At 41.9% G+C, this 20086-nt stretch overlaps 1 protein-coding gene across 12 annotated transcripts in view; it reads left to right on the forward strand.

Moving 5' to 3' along the window:
* The window catches only part of LOC133560244 (adhesion G protein-coupled receptor L3-like), a 422550-nt gene that overhangs the window by 149100 nt on the left and 253364 nt on the right, over positions 1–20086 (forward strand). For all 12 annotated transcript variants that reach the window (XM_061912548.1, XM_061912556.1, XM_061912551.1 and 9 more), the window contains exon 4: positions 19074–19287. In XM_061912548.1, the coding sequence (XP_061768532.1) occupies positions 19074–19287 (214 nt within the window). The remainder of the gene's footprint in view (positions 1–19073; positions 19288–20086) is intronic.

Here is a 20086-nt window from a genome sequence, read left to right on the forward strand (position 1 = left end):
GGTTACAATATTGTTTCATTTTTCAATAAGTCTCTCAGTTACTTTCCAGCAATTGTCTTTTTCTCTTTCGTCCTCACTCGCGCTCTGGCTCCAGCCCCAACCCCGTCTCTCCTCCATGCTGCTGCTTATAACAGAGCGACAGGTGATTAGATAACAAGGCCCAGGTGGGCCTTCTACGCACCTGTCGCTGATTTCGAGGCCGGTCCTGGCAACACCCTGCTTTGCTGCAGGCCCGCAGGCCACGCCCTCTCCACAGTTAGCTTCAGAATAACAATGTATTTACAAAGAATAAGAGACCTATTATACTCTATAAATGTTGGTCTTACTTAAAAATTCACATTTTTAGTTGTGTTCACTGTTACCAAAAATATTGAATGGCTCTTACGGAAATACATTTTAAAATACTTGGCTTCTTGGCTCTCTGAGCCAAAAAGGTTCCCGACCCCTACACTAGAGGATCCCATTCAATCAATCAATCAATCAATCAATCAATCAATCAATCAATCAATCAATCTTTATTTACATTGCACTCTTAATGCATATGTAAGTGGCAACACAAGGTTTTTAACACCAAAAAAAAAAAGAGACAAAACCATACACACATGCACAGACACACACACGTGCACATAGCAACATTGACAATAACTGAACATGACATGGCACTAAGGATTTAGGAAAAAAAAACGCATCTTCTGAGACGTCCACACTTGAGAATAACTAAAATTAACCCCCTCTAAAAATAGTGTAAAGCATTATAAATAATACATTAATAAATGTATAAAAACACAATCTTGAGAGAATAATGGCAGTATTAATAGCAATAAATAAAATAAAAAATACCTGAATAAGAAATAGGAACAGAAGTGAGTGCACTGTTTAGTATAGTGATCACTGATTGGCTCAGCTTCAGACAGCATTACTATACATTAGTGTTGTCCCGATACCAATAATTTGGTACCGGTACCAAAATTATTTCTATATTTTTCGGTACTTTAATTTTTAATGGCTTGAATTTAACAAAAAATCTTAGGGTACATTAAACATATGTTTCTTATTGCAAGTTTGTCCCTTAAATAACTTGTCTTTTATTAGTAAGTAAACAAACAAAGGCTCCTAATTTAGTCTGCTGACATATACGGTAACATATTGTGTCATTTTCCATTTTATTGTTTTGTTAAAATTATTAAGGACAAGTGGTAGAAAATTAATTATTAATCTACTTGTTCATTTACTGTTAACGTCTGCTTACTTTCTCTTTTAAAATGTTCCATCTACACTTCTGTTAAAATGGTATTATAGTTATTCTTCTGTTGTTTGGATGCTTTACATTAGGTTTGGATGATACCACAAATTTGTGGTATCAAGTCGTTCCAGGATAATACTTTGGTCATATTCAAAGTCCTCATATCTCCAGGGACATGTTTCCTGAGTTTATAAACATAATATACATTGTAAAAAAACGAAAGAAGGTGTGATACCAAAAAATATCGACAAAATCATGGTAGTATCGAGTAGATACGCTCCCATACTACATATCATTACAGAGGATGTTAGGTGTAGATCCACCAATGGTGTTTGTTTACATTTTGACGCCGGTGAGCTACGGTGTGTAGTGATGCATGTTTAGCTATTCCTCGTCCTGCAGGGAGGATACTTGGAAGAAACTTACTTTATTTGTCGCCATGGAGACAAGAATTAGTGATTTAGAAGTAGCTAAAACACTGCCCTCCTCTCTGAGCTGCAACCTTATCGTGGTAGAGGAGTTTGCGTGTCCCAATGATCCTAGGAGCTATGTTGTCCGGGGGCATAAAGCCCCCTGGTAGGGTCTCCCAAGGCAAACAGGTTCTAGGTGAGGGATCAGACAAAGAGCAGCTCGAAGACCTTTATGAAGAAGAAAAATCATGGACCCAGATTTCCCTCGCCCGGACGCGGGTCACCGGGGCCCCCCTCTGGAGCCAGGCCCGGAGGTGGGGCACGATGGCGAGTGCCTGGTGGCCGGGCCTGTTCCCATGGGGCCCGGCCGGGCACAGCCCGAAGAGGCAACGTGGGTCACCCCTCCAATGGGCTCACCACCCATAGCAGGGGCCATAGAGGTCGGGTGCAATGTGAGCTGGGCGACAGCCGAAGGCAGGGCACTTGACGGTCCGATCCTCGGCTACAGAAGCTAGCTCTTGGGACGTGGAACGTCACGTCACTGGGGGGGAAAGAGCCTGAGTTAGTGCGCGAAGTCGAGAAATTCCGGCTGGATATAGTCGGACTCACTTCGACGCACAGCAAGGGCTCTGGAACCACTTCTCTCGAGAGGGATTGGACCCTCTTCCACTCTGGCGTTGCCGGCAGTGAGAGGCGACGGGCTGGGGTGGCAATTCTTGTTTCTCCCCGGCTCAAAGCCTGTACGTTGGAGTTCGACCCGGTGGACGAAAGGGTAGCCTCCCTCCGCCTTCGGGTGGGGGGACGGGTCCTGACTGTTGTTTGTGCTTATGCACCAAACAGCAGTTCAGAGTACCCACCCTTTTTGGGAGCACTCGAGGGAGTACTGGAAAGTGCTCCCCCGGGTGATTCCCTTGTCCTACTGGGAGACTTCAACGCTCACGTTGGCAACGACAGTGAAACCTGGAGAGGCGTGATTGGGAAGAATGGTCGCCCGGATCTGAACCCAAGTGGTGTTTTGTTATTGGACTTTTGTGCTCGTCACAGTTTGTCCATAACAAACACCATGTTCAAACATAAGGGTGTCCATATGTGCACTTGGCACCAGGACACCCTAGGCCGCAGTTCCATGATCGACTTTGTAGTTGTGTCATCGGAGATGCGGCCTCATGTTTTGGACACTCGGGTGAAGAGAGGGGCGGAGCTTTCTACGGTGAGTTGGCTGCGATGGTGGGGGAGGATGCCGGACAGACCTGGGAGGCCCAAACGCATTGTGAGGGTCTGCTGGGAACGTCTGGCAGAGTCTCCTGTCAGACTAAGTTTCAATTCCCACCTCCGGAAGAACTTTGAACATGTCACGAGGGAGGTGCTGGACATTGAGTCCGAGTGGACCATATTCCGCACCTCTATTGTCGAGGCGGCAGATCGGAGCTGTGGCCGCAAGGTAGTTGGTGCCTGTCGGGGCGGCAATCCTAAAACCCCTTGGTGGACACCAGCGGTGAGGGATGCCGTCAAGCTGAAGAAGGAGTCCTATCGGGTCCTTTTGGCTCATAGGACTCCGGAGGCAGTGGACAGGTACCGACAGGCCAAGCGGTGTGCAGCTTCAGCGGTCGCGGAGGCAAAAACTCGGACATGGGAGGAGTTCGGGGAAGCCATGGAAAACGACTTCCAGACGGCTTCGAAGCGATTCTGGACCACCATACGCCGCCTCAGGAAGGGGAAGCAGTGCACTATTAACACCGTGTATGGTGCGGATGGTGTTCTGCTGACCTCAACTGCGGATGTTGTGGATAGGTGGAAGGAATATTTCGAAGACCTCCTCAATCCCACCAACACGTCTTCCTATGAGGAAGCAGTGCCTGGGGAATCTGTGGTGGACTCTCCTATTTCTGGGGCTGAGGTCGCTGAGGTAGTTAAAAAGCTCCTCGGTGGCAAGGCCCCAGGGGTGGACGAGATCCGCCCGGAGTTCCTTAAGGCTCTGGATGCTGTGGGGCTGTCTTGGTTGACAAGACTCTGCAGCATCGCGTGGACATCGGGGGCGGTACCTCTGGATTGGCAGACCGGGGTGGTGGTTCCTCTCTTTAAGAAGGGGGACCGGAGGGTGTGTTCCAACTATCGTGGGATCACACTCCTCAGCCTTCCCGGTAAGGTTTATTCAGGTGTACTGGAGAGGAGGCTACGTCGGATAGTCGAACCTCGGATTCAGGAGGAACAGTGTGGTTTTCGTCCTGGTCGTGGAACTGTGGACCAGCTCTATACTCTCGGCAGGGTTCTTGAGGGTGCATGGGAGTTTGCCCAACCAGTCTACATGTGCTTTGTGGACTTGGAGAAGGCCTTCGACCGTGTCCCTCGGGAAGTCCTGTGGGGAGTGCTCAGAGAGTATGGGGTATCGGACTGTCTTATTGTGGCGGTCCGTTCCCTGTACGATCAGTGCCAGAGCTTGGTCCGCATTGCCGGCAGTAAGTCGAACACATTTCCAGTGAGGGTTGGACTCCGCCAAGGCTGTCCTTTGTCACCGATTCTGTTCATAACTTTTATGGACAGAATTTCTAGGCGCAGTCAAGGCGTTGAGGGGTTCCGGTTTGGTAACCGCAGGATTAGGTCTCTGCTTTTTGCCGATGATGTGGTCCTGATGGCTTCATCTGACCGGGATCTTCAGCTCTCGCTGGATCGGTTCGCAGCCGAGTGTGAAGCGGCCGGAATGAGAATCAGCACCTCCAAGTCCGAGTCCATGGTTCTCGCCCGGAAAAGGGTGGAATGCCATCTCCGGGTTGGGGAGGAGACACTGCCCCAAGTGGAGGAGTTCAAATACCTAGGAGTCTTGTTCACGAGTGGGGGAAGAGTGGATCGTGAGATCGACAGGCGGATCGGTGCGGCGTCTTCAGTAATGCGGACGTTGTACCGATCCGTTGTGGTGAAGAAGGAGCTGAGCCGGAAGGCAAAGCTCTCAATTTACCGGTCGATCTACGTTCCCATCCTCACCTATGGTCATGAGCTTTGGGTCATGACCGAAAGGATAAGATCACGGGTACAAGTGGCCGAAATGAGTTTCCTCCGCCGTGTGGCGGGGCTCTCCCTTAGAGATAGGGTGAGAAGCTCTGCCATCCGGGAGGGGCTCAAAGTAAAGCCGCTGCTCCTTCACATCGAGAGGAGCCAGATGAAGTGGTTCGGGCATCTGGTCAGGATGCCACCCGAACGTCTCCCTAGGGAGGTGTTTAGGGCACGTCCAACCGGTAGGAGGCCACGGGGAAGACCCAGGACACGTTGGGAAGACTATGTCTCCCGGCTGGCCTGGGAACGCCTCGGGATCCCCCGGGAAGAGCTAGACGAAGTGGCTGGGGAGAGGGAAGTCTGGGTTTCCCTGCTTAGGCTGTTGCCCCCGCGACCCGACCTCGGATAAGCGGAAGATGATGGATGGATGGATAAAACACTGCCGGCTGCGGCTGAACTTTAGCTGCTAGCTAGCCAGCCATGTCTTAAAGCACCTCTTTCTGAGGGTGTTTCAGTGTTATAACTTCACCTTTATCGTTAGTTTTTAAGCCACAATGCGTCCGTTCTCCCCTTTCTGTCCACACACACACACACACACACATATATATATATATATATGTATATACATATGTATATATATGTGTATATATACGTATATATATATTTTGTATATATATATATATATATATATAAAATATTTATACACACACACACACACATACAGTGTGGCAAAAAAGTATTCAGTCAGCCACCGATTGTGCAAGTTCTTCCACTTAAAATGATGACAGAGGTCTGTAATTTTCATCATAGGTACACTTCAACTGTGAGAGACAGAATGTGAAAAAAATCCAGGAATTCACATTGTAAGGAAAGAATGAATGGGGCCATGTATCGTGAGATTTTGAGCCAAAACCTCCTTCCATCAGTGAGAGCTTTGAATGGTTGACCAAATACTTATTTTCCACCATAATTTACCAATAAATTCTTAAAAATTCCTACAATGTGAATTCCTGGATTTGTTTTCACAATCTGTCTCTCACAGTTGAAGTGTACCTATGATGAAAATTACAGACCTCTGTCATCATTTTAAGTGGGAGAACTTGCACAATCGGTGGCTGACTAAATACTTTTTTGCCCCACTGTGTATAGTAGGGTTGTACGGTATACCGTTATTAGTATACCGCAAGTGGCGGTATTAGTATATATATATATATATATATATATATATATATATATATATATATATATATATGCATATATATATATATATATATATATATATGCTGGAAACTAATTTAGAAGGTCATACGCAGTTTTTTTATGTTCTAGCTCTAAAAAATTTTGATTTAGAAGGAATTTTTCCTACTTTGTGGAAATTCATTCATCACGGTATGTACAGAACCAATTTACAGTGACAGACGAGAGACGACTGTAGTATTGTTATTTTATATGTCTATGTAATATATTGTGTGAATGCTGAGAAAGGAGTGTTCATGCTTTTGGTATTATGCGTTAAAACACATACTTGTGGTGCCAGGAGGCACGCCTTCACACGTTATTGTGCATCAAACATGTTGTGTCATTGCTGAGACGTACCTGTACTAATATTGTGAGTTGCTACATATGTTGTGTAAGTGCTGAGAAATAATTGTTTAAACTGACGTTGTCTCCAAAGAGTTAAAAGACAAGCATTTGCAGTTTTAATGTACATTTGCCATATTAAGAGACAAGCATTCACATTAATGTTATCATGAGTCACTTATGCAATGTGAGGAAAATGTGTGTGTGATTGCAAAGTTAAAAGTAGTCCATAAAGTATACTGTGTAATTCCCGCCTAAAGCACCGGAGTGTAGACGACTTGACCCTGGCGTCTCTCCAAGCGAGGAGGCGACGCTGTTAGCAGTCAGGCACTGCTGTACATCCATTGCCCTTCTGTCCTTCCTTTTATTGTAATGAGAGTACAATTAATAGGAAAATGGCTTCTCAATGGAGGAACCTTCTTTTGCGTTGAAAGGACCATGTCCAAAACTCCCATACACAACCACAAGATTGTTTAATGACAAAACAGGAAGAGAAAAAAAACCTCCAGCCTCAACTGTGAAGCTGAACACCCAGAGAGTGGTATAATTGGGTTAACACTTTAGTGGGGAAAATATGCTTCAAAAGTCAAACGTGGTGGCACCAAATCTCATGAGACTTTAGTTCCCCAAGCATAGGAAAGATTAACAACAAAACTAATGTTTTTTGTGACGAAAACCTCGACCTGGTAATGGAACTTTACCAAAAAAACAGGGTGGAAAATTCAATGAGAGTGTAAAGAAAACACAATAACACCTCAACTTACAAGTTGAATTGGTTCTGTGATGCCTTTAACTCTAAACATATCACATTCACATCAACATCCATCCATCCATCCATTTATTACCGCTTGTCCCTTTCGGGGTGGGTGGGGGGTGCTGGAGCCTATCTCAGCGGCATTCGAGTGGAAGGCGGTGTACACCCTGGACAAGTCGTCACCTCATCACTGGGCCAACACAGATAGACAGACAACATTCACACTCACATTCACACACTAGGGCCAATTTAGTGTTGCCAATCAACCTATCCCCAGGTGCATGTCTTTGGAAGTGGGAGGAAGACGGAGTACCCGGAGGGAACCCACGTAGTCACACAGGGATAGAACTCAGGACCTTCGTATTGCATTCTATTGTATTGTTTCATCCATCCATTTTCTGCCGCTTGTCCCTTTTGGGGTCGCGGGGGGTGCTGGAGCCTATCTCAATTTAGTGTTGCCAATCAACCTATCTCCAGGTGCATGTTTTTGGAGGTGTGAGGAAGCCGGAGAACCCGGAGGAAACCCACGCAGTCACAGGGAGAACATGCAAACTCCACACAGAAAGATTGTGAGGCAGAAGCACTAACCCCTCTTTCACCGTGCTGCCTTAATAAAAGTCAATGACATGTAATGCTAATAGTAATACCATGCAATGGCACCTGTAGATCCGAACACAGTGGAAGTGGAAAAAATAGGAGTTTGACCACCATTTGGGGGAAAATATGACTGAAATTTTAATAAGTAATTATGAAGTGTGATGATAACCATAGAGTTGGAGATGGAACTATATGGCCTACTATACAGGCCGGCTGCTGCTGCAACACATTATGCAATAAAAATGATTGGTATAAATCGATGACATGCACTCACAAAAATTATTTTCACCCAGTGGATGAATATTAGCATGTAGCTAATGATTAGCGTGGAAATGACCAGCGAAGATTCCACAGAATCATTACCAGCATTACATTTCAAACCACACATGATGACCTTCATGCTGACTGTTTTACTTCATTCTAGCCTTATTATATATTTTTGGTTTTGTTCGTCTTCTATGACTGGAAACCTTCACAACTGATGTTTTTATGTCGGTGCAGTGCTGTGCAGAGAGGGGGAAAAACATCCCGCCTTGTTTGCCTTAACACTGGCGCTAACACCAACGCCTCCTGACCTCGCCGTCAATACTTGCCTCATTATATGTTGCCCCACCACTACACCCCGCCAGTGGGTGATAGCAATTTAAACGGCATCACTCAGCATTTTCTCGCCGTCTTCCTGCTAGCAGGGATGCTAATTCATTTATGGGGCAGACATACGGTAAACACGCCTATAAAACACGCAGGTGTTTAACCCCACCCTGACACCCGCCATGCTGCTGTCAGTCATAGCGCGGCGTGCGAGTACTTGGTGACTCCTAATATCAAGGTGCTATTGATTTTCCATCCATTATAAGGGGACATAAAAAGTGAAGGGATTTGTTAACAGTGTGCCAAATGGAAGTGTTGTTGTAGCTTTTACTGTTCAACAACGTGCAAAGTCCCCCGAGGTTGGACAATTCCGAATTACAGCAACACTTCCCCCCTTAAATCATACAAAGTGTTGGCGTTTGAACATCATGTAAGAACTTCTCCTACATCTTTAAAGCAGCAGCGAGGTGGATGTATTTTCTCGGACATTAAATCAAGCGCTCAGCCAGAGCTCATTGCCCTCTGCTTCAGGCTATGAGGAATCACAAGCGAAGGTACTAGGATAAAGTATTATTTTCATCTAATGCATGATACCACCGACGTATGCCGTGCAGTGACATTAATGCTGTTAAAGCAGCTTTTCTGTGCACTTTTTGAATCGATCGGAGAGTGTGCAGGTGTTCCTAAATAATATGTATCAATTTTATTTTTCAGTGTGTCTGGGAAAATAAAATACAATGAGAAAAAATACATAAAAATAATAATTTTATATATATATATATATATATATATATATATATATCAGTGGTCACACTACTATGTGTATATTTATATATATGTATGTGTATATGTATGTACATATATGTATGTATAAAAATGTATGTACAGTATGAATGTATGTATATATATTTAAGTATGTATATGTATATACGTATATTTGTATGTTTATATGTGTATATATGCGTGTATATGTATGTGCATTTACATATATATGTGTGTATGTATACTGTATGTGTATATGTATGTATATATATATATGTATGTATATATGTATATACATATGTATGTATGTAGGTATGTATGTATATATGTGTCATATGTATGTATGTATATATGTATGTGTATACATATATGTATGTATGTATATGTGTGTATACATATATATGTATGTGTATATATATATGTATGTGTATACATATATATGTATGTATGTTTATATATATATATATGTATGTGTATACATATATATGTATGTATGTTTATATATATATATATATATATATATATATATATATATATATATATATTTATATATATATGTATATATATATATATATATATATATATACTTGATTACCTGTATCTCACCTTTTTTGTAAGGGGCGCCGGAAGTTGGCAGACCCGTCAGCGATCCTGTTCTTTCTCCCTGTAATGTTTGTCTGATCTTGAATGGGATTGTGCTGAAAATTTTAATTTCCCCTCGGTGATTAATAAAGTATGTTTGATTCTTATTCTGATATATATATATATATATATATATATATACACACACACACATACTTACGTATAGACATTAACCACTACTATTAGTTAAATAACACAACAACAACAAAAACTTGACCACCACGGTAAAAACAATAAGACACTAACTAATCTTGACAATTTTGATAACCATTCATGTAATTTTTGTTTTATATTTTTTTACTTATTCATAACACACACTCCAAAAATCTGAATGTATGAATACTTAGCAACATTATGCATGGCCCAAAATCCAAAGTTTTGTGTGAATAGTTTTGTCGAAATTGTCAATTTTAGATTTGATTTCTAACAGTTCAGTCACTCTTCACAATGAGAGGAACAAATGTTTCAACACACCTTCTCGATTCCCCCGCTAACGAATTCCCACCAATGTTGCCAAAAAAAAGATATCTTCACAGTTTTTTACTTGTGATATCGCAACTCCACACCTGCGTCTGTGAAAACCCGCATGGCGTTTTCCTCCAGCATGTTGGATTGCAGCGTGTCCACATGATTTACCTCACAAGCATATATACATCGATCTTTTTTCAACTATTCTACGCTTGTTGTATCTCGACGCGAAAAAGCTGTTGTTTTTGAATGCGACTCTGATCAAAGGAGGCATGTCGTCGCAGGTAGAGCGTAGCAGACCGGCTAATCGTTAACAATGATGACATCACTCCTCAGTCTGTAGGCGGCTGTTGGATCACTCGTACACTCCTTTATTTATAGACAGGCTTCTATTGCAATACACATTAAAGCAGGGGTCTCAGACACACGGCCCGCAAGACGTTATTTTGCGGCCCCCACCGTAATATGAAAGTTTAATGTTAGTGCGGCCTGCGAATTTTATATGAATGGCGCTTGACAGCGTTGTGTGCGGAGCTGAAGTAATCTACCAATCACAGTGTGGTGATTGGTAGATTGGCTCCCCGTTGGCTCCAGACAGAGAAACATTTTTGTTATTTGGGTCCAAAAAGGCTCTTTCAACATTCTGGGTTGCCTACCCATGCGTTAGTGGAAAAGCGCAAATGAGTGAAAGCAACAGAACCGTTGCCATGGAGACGAGGGTTTTCTTACGTGCCTGGCTGCAGTCACACCGCGACACCTGTCCGTCAGTAAAAACAGTCCCCGATAACCTGGACCAATTCAAACTGTTATTTGTTTTTTTATGGTTCAATTAGCATTGCCTCACACGATGAACACTACATATATTTCTATATGACGCCATCAGGGAGCCATCACTTTTTTTGCGCTCGCTATCCCTGTATATTCCCGGCTATTATCAGCCGACCACCGACATGCTAAGGAGTATGCAAAATCATTTTTAAGAAATCTTTTTTTGCGGCCCAGCCTCACTTAGACTCTGCGTCCAGTGACCCCCAGGTAAATTGAGTTTGAGACCCCTGCATTAAAGTATGTACGGTTGAATACCAATTCGATGTATTTAAATTAGTGTATTGCATTTATTTTAATCAAAAATACAAATTACATTTAATCAATACACTATGTTGGAGGATAGCTCTGGAAAAACAAACTTTGTTACACAACTTAAAACGAATGACCACAAAATAGCGTGAAGACAATGACCTCACTGTATGAGTGGATATGTGCTTCCTAAATAAAGTACAATTTACAATAGGTCTTGACAATCATATCAAAAACGAAATCATTTTATTTTTCCCAAATATTGATTAAAAACATGCACTAGAAATAAGTGCATAATGAAATATAAAATCAATACAATATGTGAGTATATCAATGATAGCAACTTTTTGTTAATGCTTTGTCAAACAAGTGCATTCCTTTTGTTTGGGTTGAAATGAAATATTACAAAAATGAGTAGCTCACAGCCTTTTTGATTTTGAAATAAGTAGCTCAGAAGATAAAAGGTTGGAGACCCCTGACCCACTGCTAACAGTCAAAGATCCTCTATATGGCGTATTGACTTCCTGTTTGTGAAAATAAAGGCAAGTAAGACATCACCTTCTTTGCAAAACCCCCTCAGTGTGTGCTTGTTCCCACAAAAAAAGTCATCATTATGTTGTCATTTGGCTTCAATGGATCAATACAAAAAAAACACAAAGTGCACCTGCCAGAAAAAAGCAAAGCCATCAGGGAAATGCAGTAATTGTATCCAGTTTGTAAGATGAAAGCCATCAATTATGCCCCACTTTATATAAAAAAAACTTCCTGAAGATTTCAACAGTTTTCAGCATTTAAAGTGAAGTAGCCTTGTACTTAAAGACATGCACATGCAGTCCATTTAGGCTTGATGTGCACTTATGATATTCAAAATACTGCTACTCCAATAATGATTCTCCTGTTACAATATCAATATTTCAACACATTTTGTTATTTTGTATTATTTTAAAAATTTTTATGCATGTAAGATGAAGAACAAACGGGGGGCACCTTTATGAATTATGATGTCGCAGTAACTCAAATGGCAAAATAATTTCTCGTAATTGCAATAGAGATGGAATTTTTAAGAAGGGGAACCAGAGGTAAGATCTATTCAGGTGTACTGGACAGGAGCCTACGCCTGATAGTCGAACCTCAGATTCAGGAGAAACAGTGTAGTTTTCGTCCTGGTCGTGGAACTGTGGACCAGCTCTATACTCTCGGCAGGGTCCTTGAGGGTGCATGGGGGTTTGCCCAACCAGTCTACATGTGCTTTGTGGACTTGGAGAAGGCATTCGACCGTGTCCCTTGGGAAGTCCTGTGGGGAGTGCTCAGAGAGTATGGGGTAACGGACTGTCTGATTGTTGCGGTGTCAGAGCTTGGTCCGCATTGCCAGCAGTTAGTCGGACCGTTTCCAGTGAGGGTTGGACTCCGCCATGACTGCCTTTTGTCATTCCTCTGGCCCAGCACACTTGTTGACAAACATATCCCACCAGGCTGCCATTCTTCCAGGCCTTATCCGAAACCGTCGCTCAACATTGCTATGTTGCCCGTATGAGTTGTGTTGTATTCGAAATAGCTCCAGTCACGCGTTTCCTTCTCTTAAGGTTTTCATGTGTAATTTCTACAAGCGCCTGTACATGTAGGAGAAACACGGGTATGTCTGGATGACTCGCCTCCATCGTTCTAGTGGTTGGTTACTTCTGAGTTACGAAACAGGTTGTTATGAAGCTGGCTGTGGCGCGTTCTTTCTGACGTCGCTTCCTGTGTGTGGCGCGGTCTTTCTGACGTCACTTCCTCTCCCAACTCAGTTTGTAAACGACCAATGAGTCCATACAAAGGTAAGAGAATTCAAGAAATACACGGCGCACTTACCCGTGTAAAAACCTATCCAAGGAGGAGAACCTTAAACGATGAGTTAGTGTGGCTGTTACAGGGTTTAGGCCAGGGGTCGGGAACCTTTTTGGCTGAGAGAGCCAAGAAGCCAAATATTTAAAAATGTATTTCCATAAGAGCCATATAAAAAATTTTTTTACACTGAACACAACTAATCATGTGCATTTTAAAGTAAAACCAACATTTCTAAAGTATAATAAGTCTGTTATCCTCCGTAATAACATTGTTATTCTGAAGCTAACTGTGGAGGGCATGTGGCCTGCGGGCCTGCAGCGAAGCAGGGTGTGCCAGGACCGGCCTCGAAATCAGTGACAGGTGCGTAGACGGCCCACCTGGTCCCTGTTATCAAATCACCTGTTGCTCTGTTATAACCAGCAGCCAGGAGGAGAGACGGGGTTGGGGCTGGAGCCAGAGTGCAAACGAGAACGAAAGAGAAAAAGACAATTGCTGGAAAGCAACTGAGAGACTTATTGAAAAATTAAACAATATTGTAACCCTGAAACAGGCTCTGATGTCCGTGCTTGGTGGTCTGAAGAACCCGCTGGAGGGCAAGCCCCACACTAATCAATAATAAATAAATAACTTTTTACCTTTAACGCAACTTCTTGAACAGGTGCGCTAGAAAACGGATGGATGGATTAAAATGCACGAGAATGTTTTATATTTTGAATGTTATTTTTAACACTGTGATTACAAGCGGAATTATTCAATAATTAGCGTGTTAAGCAGTGTCAGCTCGGATTTATCTGAGAGCCAGATGCAGTCATCAAAAGAGCCACATCTGGCTCTAGAGCCATAGGTTCCCTACCCCTGGTTTAGGCTAAATAATTATCCGGCTTAAGGTAGACAGGGCCTTAGTGAAAAGCCTGATCCTGACTCATGGGGTCACGCCCTCCTTTATGAGAAGTACTAGTGAAATGGTAGATGCTTCTGCCTCTCATGAGCGGACTCAGGTACGATTGTCAAAAAGATGTAAGAACTCAGCCAAAACTATTCATGTGGTTGATCGCTGTGGTGACCCCTGACAGGGAAAACCCAAGAATTGGGAAAAATAGCAAAAGAGGTGCAACATAGTATTGTTATTGTTATAGAACAGAATAGAATAGAATACAATAGAATAGAAAGTACTTTATTGATCCCTGGGGGAAATTCAGCACCACAGTTCGCTCACAATAGACAATAATAATAATAAATAATATATAACATGTATTATATATATAATATATGAATAATATTAATGTACTCTTCATATATTCTACTTTTAAGTGCAGTCAAGGAACATATGCATTATACAGTCGGATGGCTGGTGGTATGAAGGACCTCCTGTGTCGTTCCCTGTTGCATTTTGGGAGTACGAGCCTTCCACTGAACGTGCTCATTCTCTCCGCAAGGTTCGAGTGTAGTGGGTGGGAGGTGTTGTCCATAATGGCTAGGAGTTTTGCTAGACTTCTCCTCTCTGACACCAGCGCCAGAGAGTCCAGCTCCACTACCACCACGTTACTGGCCTTCTCTACCAACTTGTCCAGTCTGTTTGTGTCCTTCACTCTTAGCCCACTGCCCCAGCAAGCCACAGCGTACAAGAAGGCGCCCGCCACCACCGACTCGTAGAACATCTTCAACATCTATATCAAACATATAACCTGAACTATTATTTTAAATGTGCATGATTATTTTCCCTTTTTTGGATAATTTTTCAGTCCGTGTTTAAAAAGAATTAAAGTCCTTTGAGATGGTTGTTGCCAGAGGCAATATGTAAACATCATTTACTTGGGAGAACTATTTGCCTCAACTGTTTCCCACTTAAAGATAAATAATCCCTCATGCATTATTGAAAATAATTCAAACAAGTACTCTTGCAAATCAGCTTCATACAGTATAACCCCACTTGCCCGCCCCACATGAAAGTGGGACGAGCAGCGTCCTCAGCATTCACTCATCAATCAATCGATCTGGGGGCGGTTCCCGTCCACCATCACTCCGCAGGGTTTGATGTGTTGAATCAGCTCCTGGTCGTCCATCTTTCTTCCATTAATTAAATGAACCAGCACTTCTTATAAAATGAAAATACCGTACCCTAACATAATTAACGAACTAACTGGGAACCTCCGAAATGGTATCAGTTTTTGTTTATTTTATCAGCGTGGTCGTGATGTCCTCTGACGCAACCATATTTTTCAATGTTTATCATTTATTTATTCATTATTCAAGACAGTGCACATTGTTGAACAATCTGCTTTACAGACCGTAAATGAGCCAGATTATAATTTCCATCTGTAGTCCCCCAACCAGTATGGGTGGCACTATAAACCAGAGGGTGGCCAGATTTTTCCTACCAGGGCTAATTAAGAAAAATGGATGTTGGGGCCACTTTTATAAGACTGATGGATGGCAACTATGTCAATGAGAGGCAGTTTACTTAGACTTCCTTTATTGTCATTCAAATTTGAACTTTATAGTACAGATAAGAACAGAATTTTGTTGCAATGGCTTGCTGTAGTGCAGGATAAAACAGCAATAAGGTGCAGATATAAATAGATTTCCTGTACCGATAAATATATTGCACTTTTGCATATGCATTCAATTTTATGGATGTATGTTATATTGTCTTTATATTGCAGCGAGTTAATCCATTTTTGTGGGGGAATAGAAGGGGATTATTGTGATGCTTTCAAGAGTTTTATGGCCTGAGGGAAGAAGCTTTTACAGCCCTTCTTCTGGCTTTAATTTGGGTGGGAAGATTTCATTATAGCCATCGTTGATAGTATTATAACGATTTGAACAACAAAAATACAAGGCAGATATCATCAGAAAATATCTGTATGTGGTAAAGTGGATCCATTCAGTCTTAAAGGGGAACATTATCACAATTTCAGAAGGGTTAAAACCAATAAAAATCCTTTACCAGTGGCTTATTTTATTTTTCAATTTTTTTTCCCAAATTTTACCCATCACGCATTATGCCGAAAAAAAGCTTCAAAGTGCCTGATTTTCACTATCACTATATCCACCCGTCCATTTTCCTGTGACGTCACTGTGTGATGCCAATACAAACAAACATGGCGGATAGAACAGAAAGATATAGCGACATTAGCTCGGATTCAGACTCGGATTTCAGCGGCTTAAGCGATTCAACAGATTACGCATGTATTGAAACGGATGGTTGGAGTGTGAAGGCAGATAGCGAAAACTAAATTGAAGAAGAAAGTGAAGCTATTGAGCCATATCACCACAGACGGCGGCAACGAGGACGAATTCGACGATCGCCTTCCAACCAACGATTGCATCATTTGACAACTGGTGCAACTTGAATCCGTCGATTGGTATGTGTTTGTTTGGCATTAAATGTGGGTGGAGGGAAAGGCTGGATGCAAATATAGCTACAAATGAGGCATAATGATGCAATATGTACATACAGCTAGCCTAAATAGCATGTTGGCATCGATTAGCTGGCAGGCATGCCGTGACCAAATATATCTGATTAGCACATAAGTCAATAACATCAACAAAACTCACCTTTGTGATTTCTTTGACTTTATCGTCGGAAATGCATCTGCTTTAAGTGTCGCAGGATATCCACACATCTCTGTGCCATCCCTGTCGTAGCATCGCTATCGTCGGTAAAGTGTGCGAGGGACTTTCGCATCTTTTGACCACTGGTGCGGTGCAATTTGAATCTGTCGATTGGTATGTGTTTGTTTGGCATTAAATGTGTGTGGAGGGAAAGGCTGGATGCAAATTAGCTACAAATGAGGCATAATGATGCAATATGTACATACAGCTAGCCTAAATAGCATGTTAGCATTGATTAGCATGCTGTGACCATTGATATGTCTGATTAGCACACTCCACGTAAGTCAACTTGAATCCGTCCTTGATCGTGTTGTTACACCCTCCGACAACACACCGACGAGGCATGATGTCTCCAGGGTACGGAAAACAGTTGAAAAAACGGAAAATAACAGAGCTGATTTGACTTGGTGTGTGTAATGTGTTTAAGAAAATGGCGGATTGCTTCCTGTTGTGACGTAACGGGTGAAAGGTCATTGCTCCGACAGCGAACAATTGAAAGGCGTTTCAATCGCCAAATTCATCCTTTTAGAGTTCGGAAATCGGTTAAAAAAAACATATGGTCTTTTTTCTGCAACATCAAGGTATATATTGACGCTTACATAGGTCTGTTGATAATGTTCCCCTTTAAGAAATATTTTTTCCCAATATTTAGAACAGTCTGATGACACCCACTTCTTTCTACTGTCACAATTACAAGAAATACAAAACACTTTTTTTTTTTTACATCTCCTTGGGTCCTTGAGTTAGGCATCAAAGGCCTGATTCACTAAGATCCAAACACCACATGGTAAACAGCGTGTCCAATCTATAAAATAGCTTGTTGCGTGTGATATACTAACAATTGATTTTAAATAAATTCTTAAATTAATTGATATTTTCATATACTGCACATTCATGCTCTCCCTACCTGTGGCTTTTTGTTTTGTTATCAAACATGCAGGAGACATCTACCACTTTTTATGGGCATTTTAGAAGCAGTACAAAGTTAATCTACAAAGGAATTCAAACACAAAAATGTAACCGCTGAAGATGCACTAATTTCTTTTGTTGAGAGGGTGCACTTACTCCACTCAGGATGAGTGGATACTAATGATTCATTAGTATTGCGAAACTATACTAACACTAGTGTACCGTACAACCCTAGTACATACACAAACATACACAACGACAGCATAAATGGTGACCTAGCATGATGACACAGACACACAGGTGCTCCCTTTCAATTACTTGCTAAAATGCAGACTGTCCATTAATCTTTAAGCGGTCAAAATTGGTCCAGAAAAAACAGATTTATGATATCTATAATGTTCGCCTTAGTTTGTGTCACTGTGACGTCACGTTTATTTCTCATTTGTAAGTGCTTTGAAGCCAAGCCAATGTAGGTCAGTTTATGGTCAGCTACAGTCTATGAGCAACACATCCACATCTTCTACAGCAGTGGTTTTTTCAGTGATGTACCCCCTGTGAACATTTTTTTAATTCAAGTACCCACTAATCAGAGCAAAGCATTTTTGGTTGAAAAAAAGATATAAAGAAGTAAAATACAGCATTACTGTATGTCATCAGTTTCTGATTTATAAAATTGTATAACAGTGCAAAATATTGCACATCTGTAGTGGTCTTTCTTGAACTATTTGGAAAAAAAGATGTAAAAATAACTAAAAACTTGTTGAAAAATAAACAAGTGACTCAATTATAAATAAAGATTTCTACACATAGAAGTAATGATCAACTTAAAGGGCCCTCTTTGGGGATTGTAATAGAGATCCACCTGGATTCATGAAATTCATTCTAAACATTTCTTCACGAAAAAAAGAAATCTTTAACATCAATATTTATGGAACATGTCCACAAAAAATCTAGTTGTCAACACTGAATATTGCATTGTTGTATTTCTTTTCACAGTTTATGAATTTACATTTTGTTGAAGTATTATTCAATAAATATATTTATAACGGATTTTTGAATTGTTGCTATTTTTAGAATTATTTACAAAAAAATCTCACGTACTCCTTGGCATACCTTCAAGTACCCCCAGGGGTACGCGTACCCCCATTTGAGAACCACTGTTCTACAGTGTATGTGTTACAGCTGACAAATCCAACTAGTGTAATAGTTGATGATGTATCTCACTGATAAAAAAATATTTATTTTACAATTTGCAAGGAGTTAATAAAAAAGTGCCTGGGGTCTCTCTTTGAAAAAACCCTGGACTAAACTCTGTCCCGTCAAATAGAATATCTTCGACGAGCTTGTGTAGATCATGCATTCTTTTTTTTACTAATGTGTTGTTCTGGCATCGCGTCTCACTTGGCTGTGCCTGTAACGACTGTTTATTTTGCTCACAGCCAAATGTTGATTATGTTTGATCAGTATCTGTCTTCCACTCGACTCTAGCCCCGCCTGTCCTGCCCGCCCCCGCCAAAAAAACAAGTGCTCCCACATTCTGTCCTCTCAGGCAGGTCATTTATTAGCAGAAGGTCCACATATTAACGCTCCTGTTTATGTCATATTGCAGCCTTCAGTCGAGCGCCCATCCCCATGGCGGTGGTGAGGAGGGAGCTGTCATGCGAGGGCTACCCCATTGAGCTGCGCTGCCCAGGCACCGACGTCATTATGATCGAGAGCGCCAACTACGGACGGACCGACGACAAAATCTGTGACGCTGATCCGGCGCAGATGGAAAACACCCGATGCTACCTGCCTGACGCCTACAAGATCATGTCTCAAAGGTAAGGCAAAAATTAGCATTGGACCGGGTGAGTAGTTTACGATTTTTACGGATTCCTTTCTGGCTGACTCTGCTCTACCTTAAAGGGAAACATTATCACAATTTCAAAAGGGTTAAAAACAATAAAAAATCTGTTCCCAGTGGCTTGTTTCATTTTTCGAAGTTTTTTTCAAAATTTTACATCTCCCGGAATATCCCCCAAATAAGCTTTAAAGTTCTTGATTTTCGCTATTTGCGATGCGACCGTCCATTTCCCTGTGACGTCATACAGGGCTGCCAATACAAACTACATGGCGGTTACCACAGCAAGATATAGCGACATTAGCTCGGATTCAGACTCTGATGTCAGCGGCTTAAGCGATTCAACAGATTACGCATGTATTGAAACAGATGGTCGGAGCATGGAGGCAGATAGCGAAAACGAAATTGAAGAAGAAATTGAAGCTATTGAGCGAATAGCTATTGACGCTATTCGGCCATAGCATGGGTGTACCTAATGAAGTGGCCCATAGCATGGCTGCCTTATTAGCATCGCAGGTAAAATGTGCACACCAAACGATCAGGACTTTCGCATCTTGTGACACTGAAGCAACTTAAATCCGTCGATTGGTAAGTGTTTGTTTCGCATTAACTGTGGGTATCTAGTTTCAAATGTACATGCAGCTAGCATAAATAGCATGTTAGCATCGATTAGCATAGCATGTTAGCATCGATTAGCTGGCAGTCACGCCGTGACCAAATATGTCTGATTAGCACATAAGTCAACAACATCAACAAAACTCACCTTTGTGATTTCGTTG

The sequence above is a fragment of the Nerophis ophidion genome, linkage group LG10 (genome assembly GCF_033978795.1).
Source record: "Nerophis ophidion isolate RoL-2023_Sa linkage group LG10, RoL_Noph_v1.0, whole genome shotgun sequence".
NCBI lineage: Eukaryota > Metazoa > Chordata > Actinopteri > Syngnathiformes > Syngnathidae > Nerophis > Nerophis ophidion.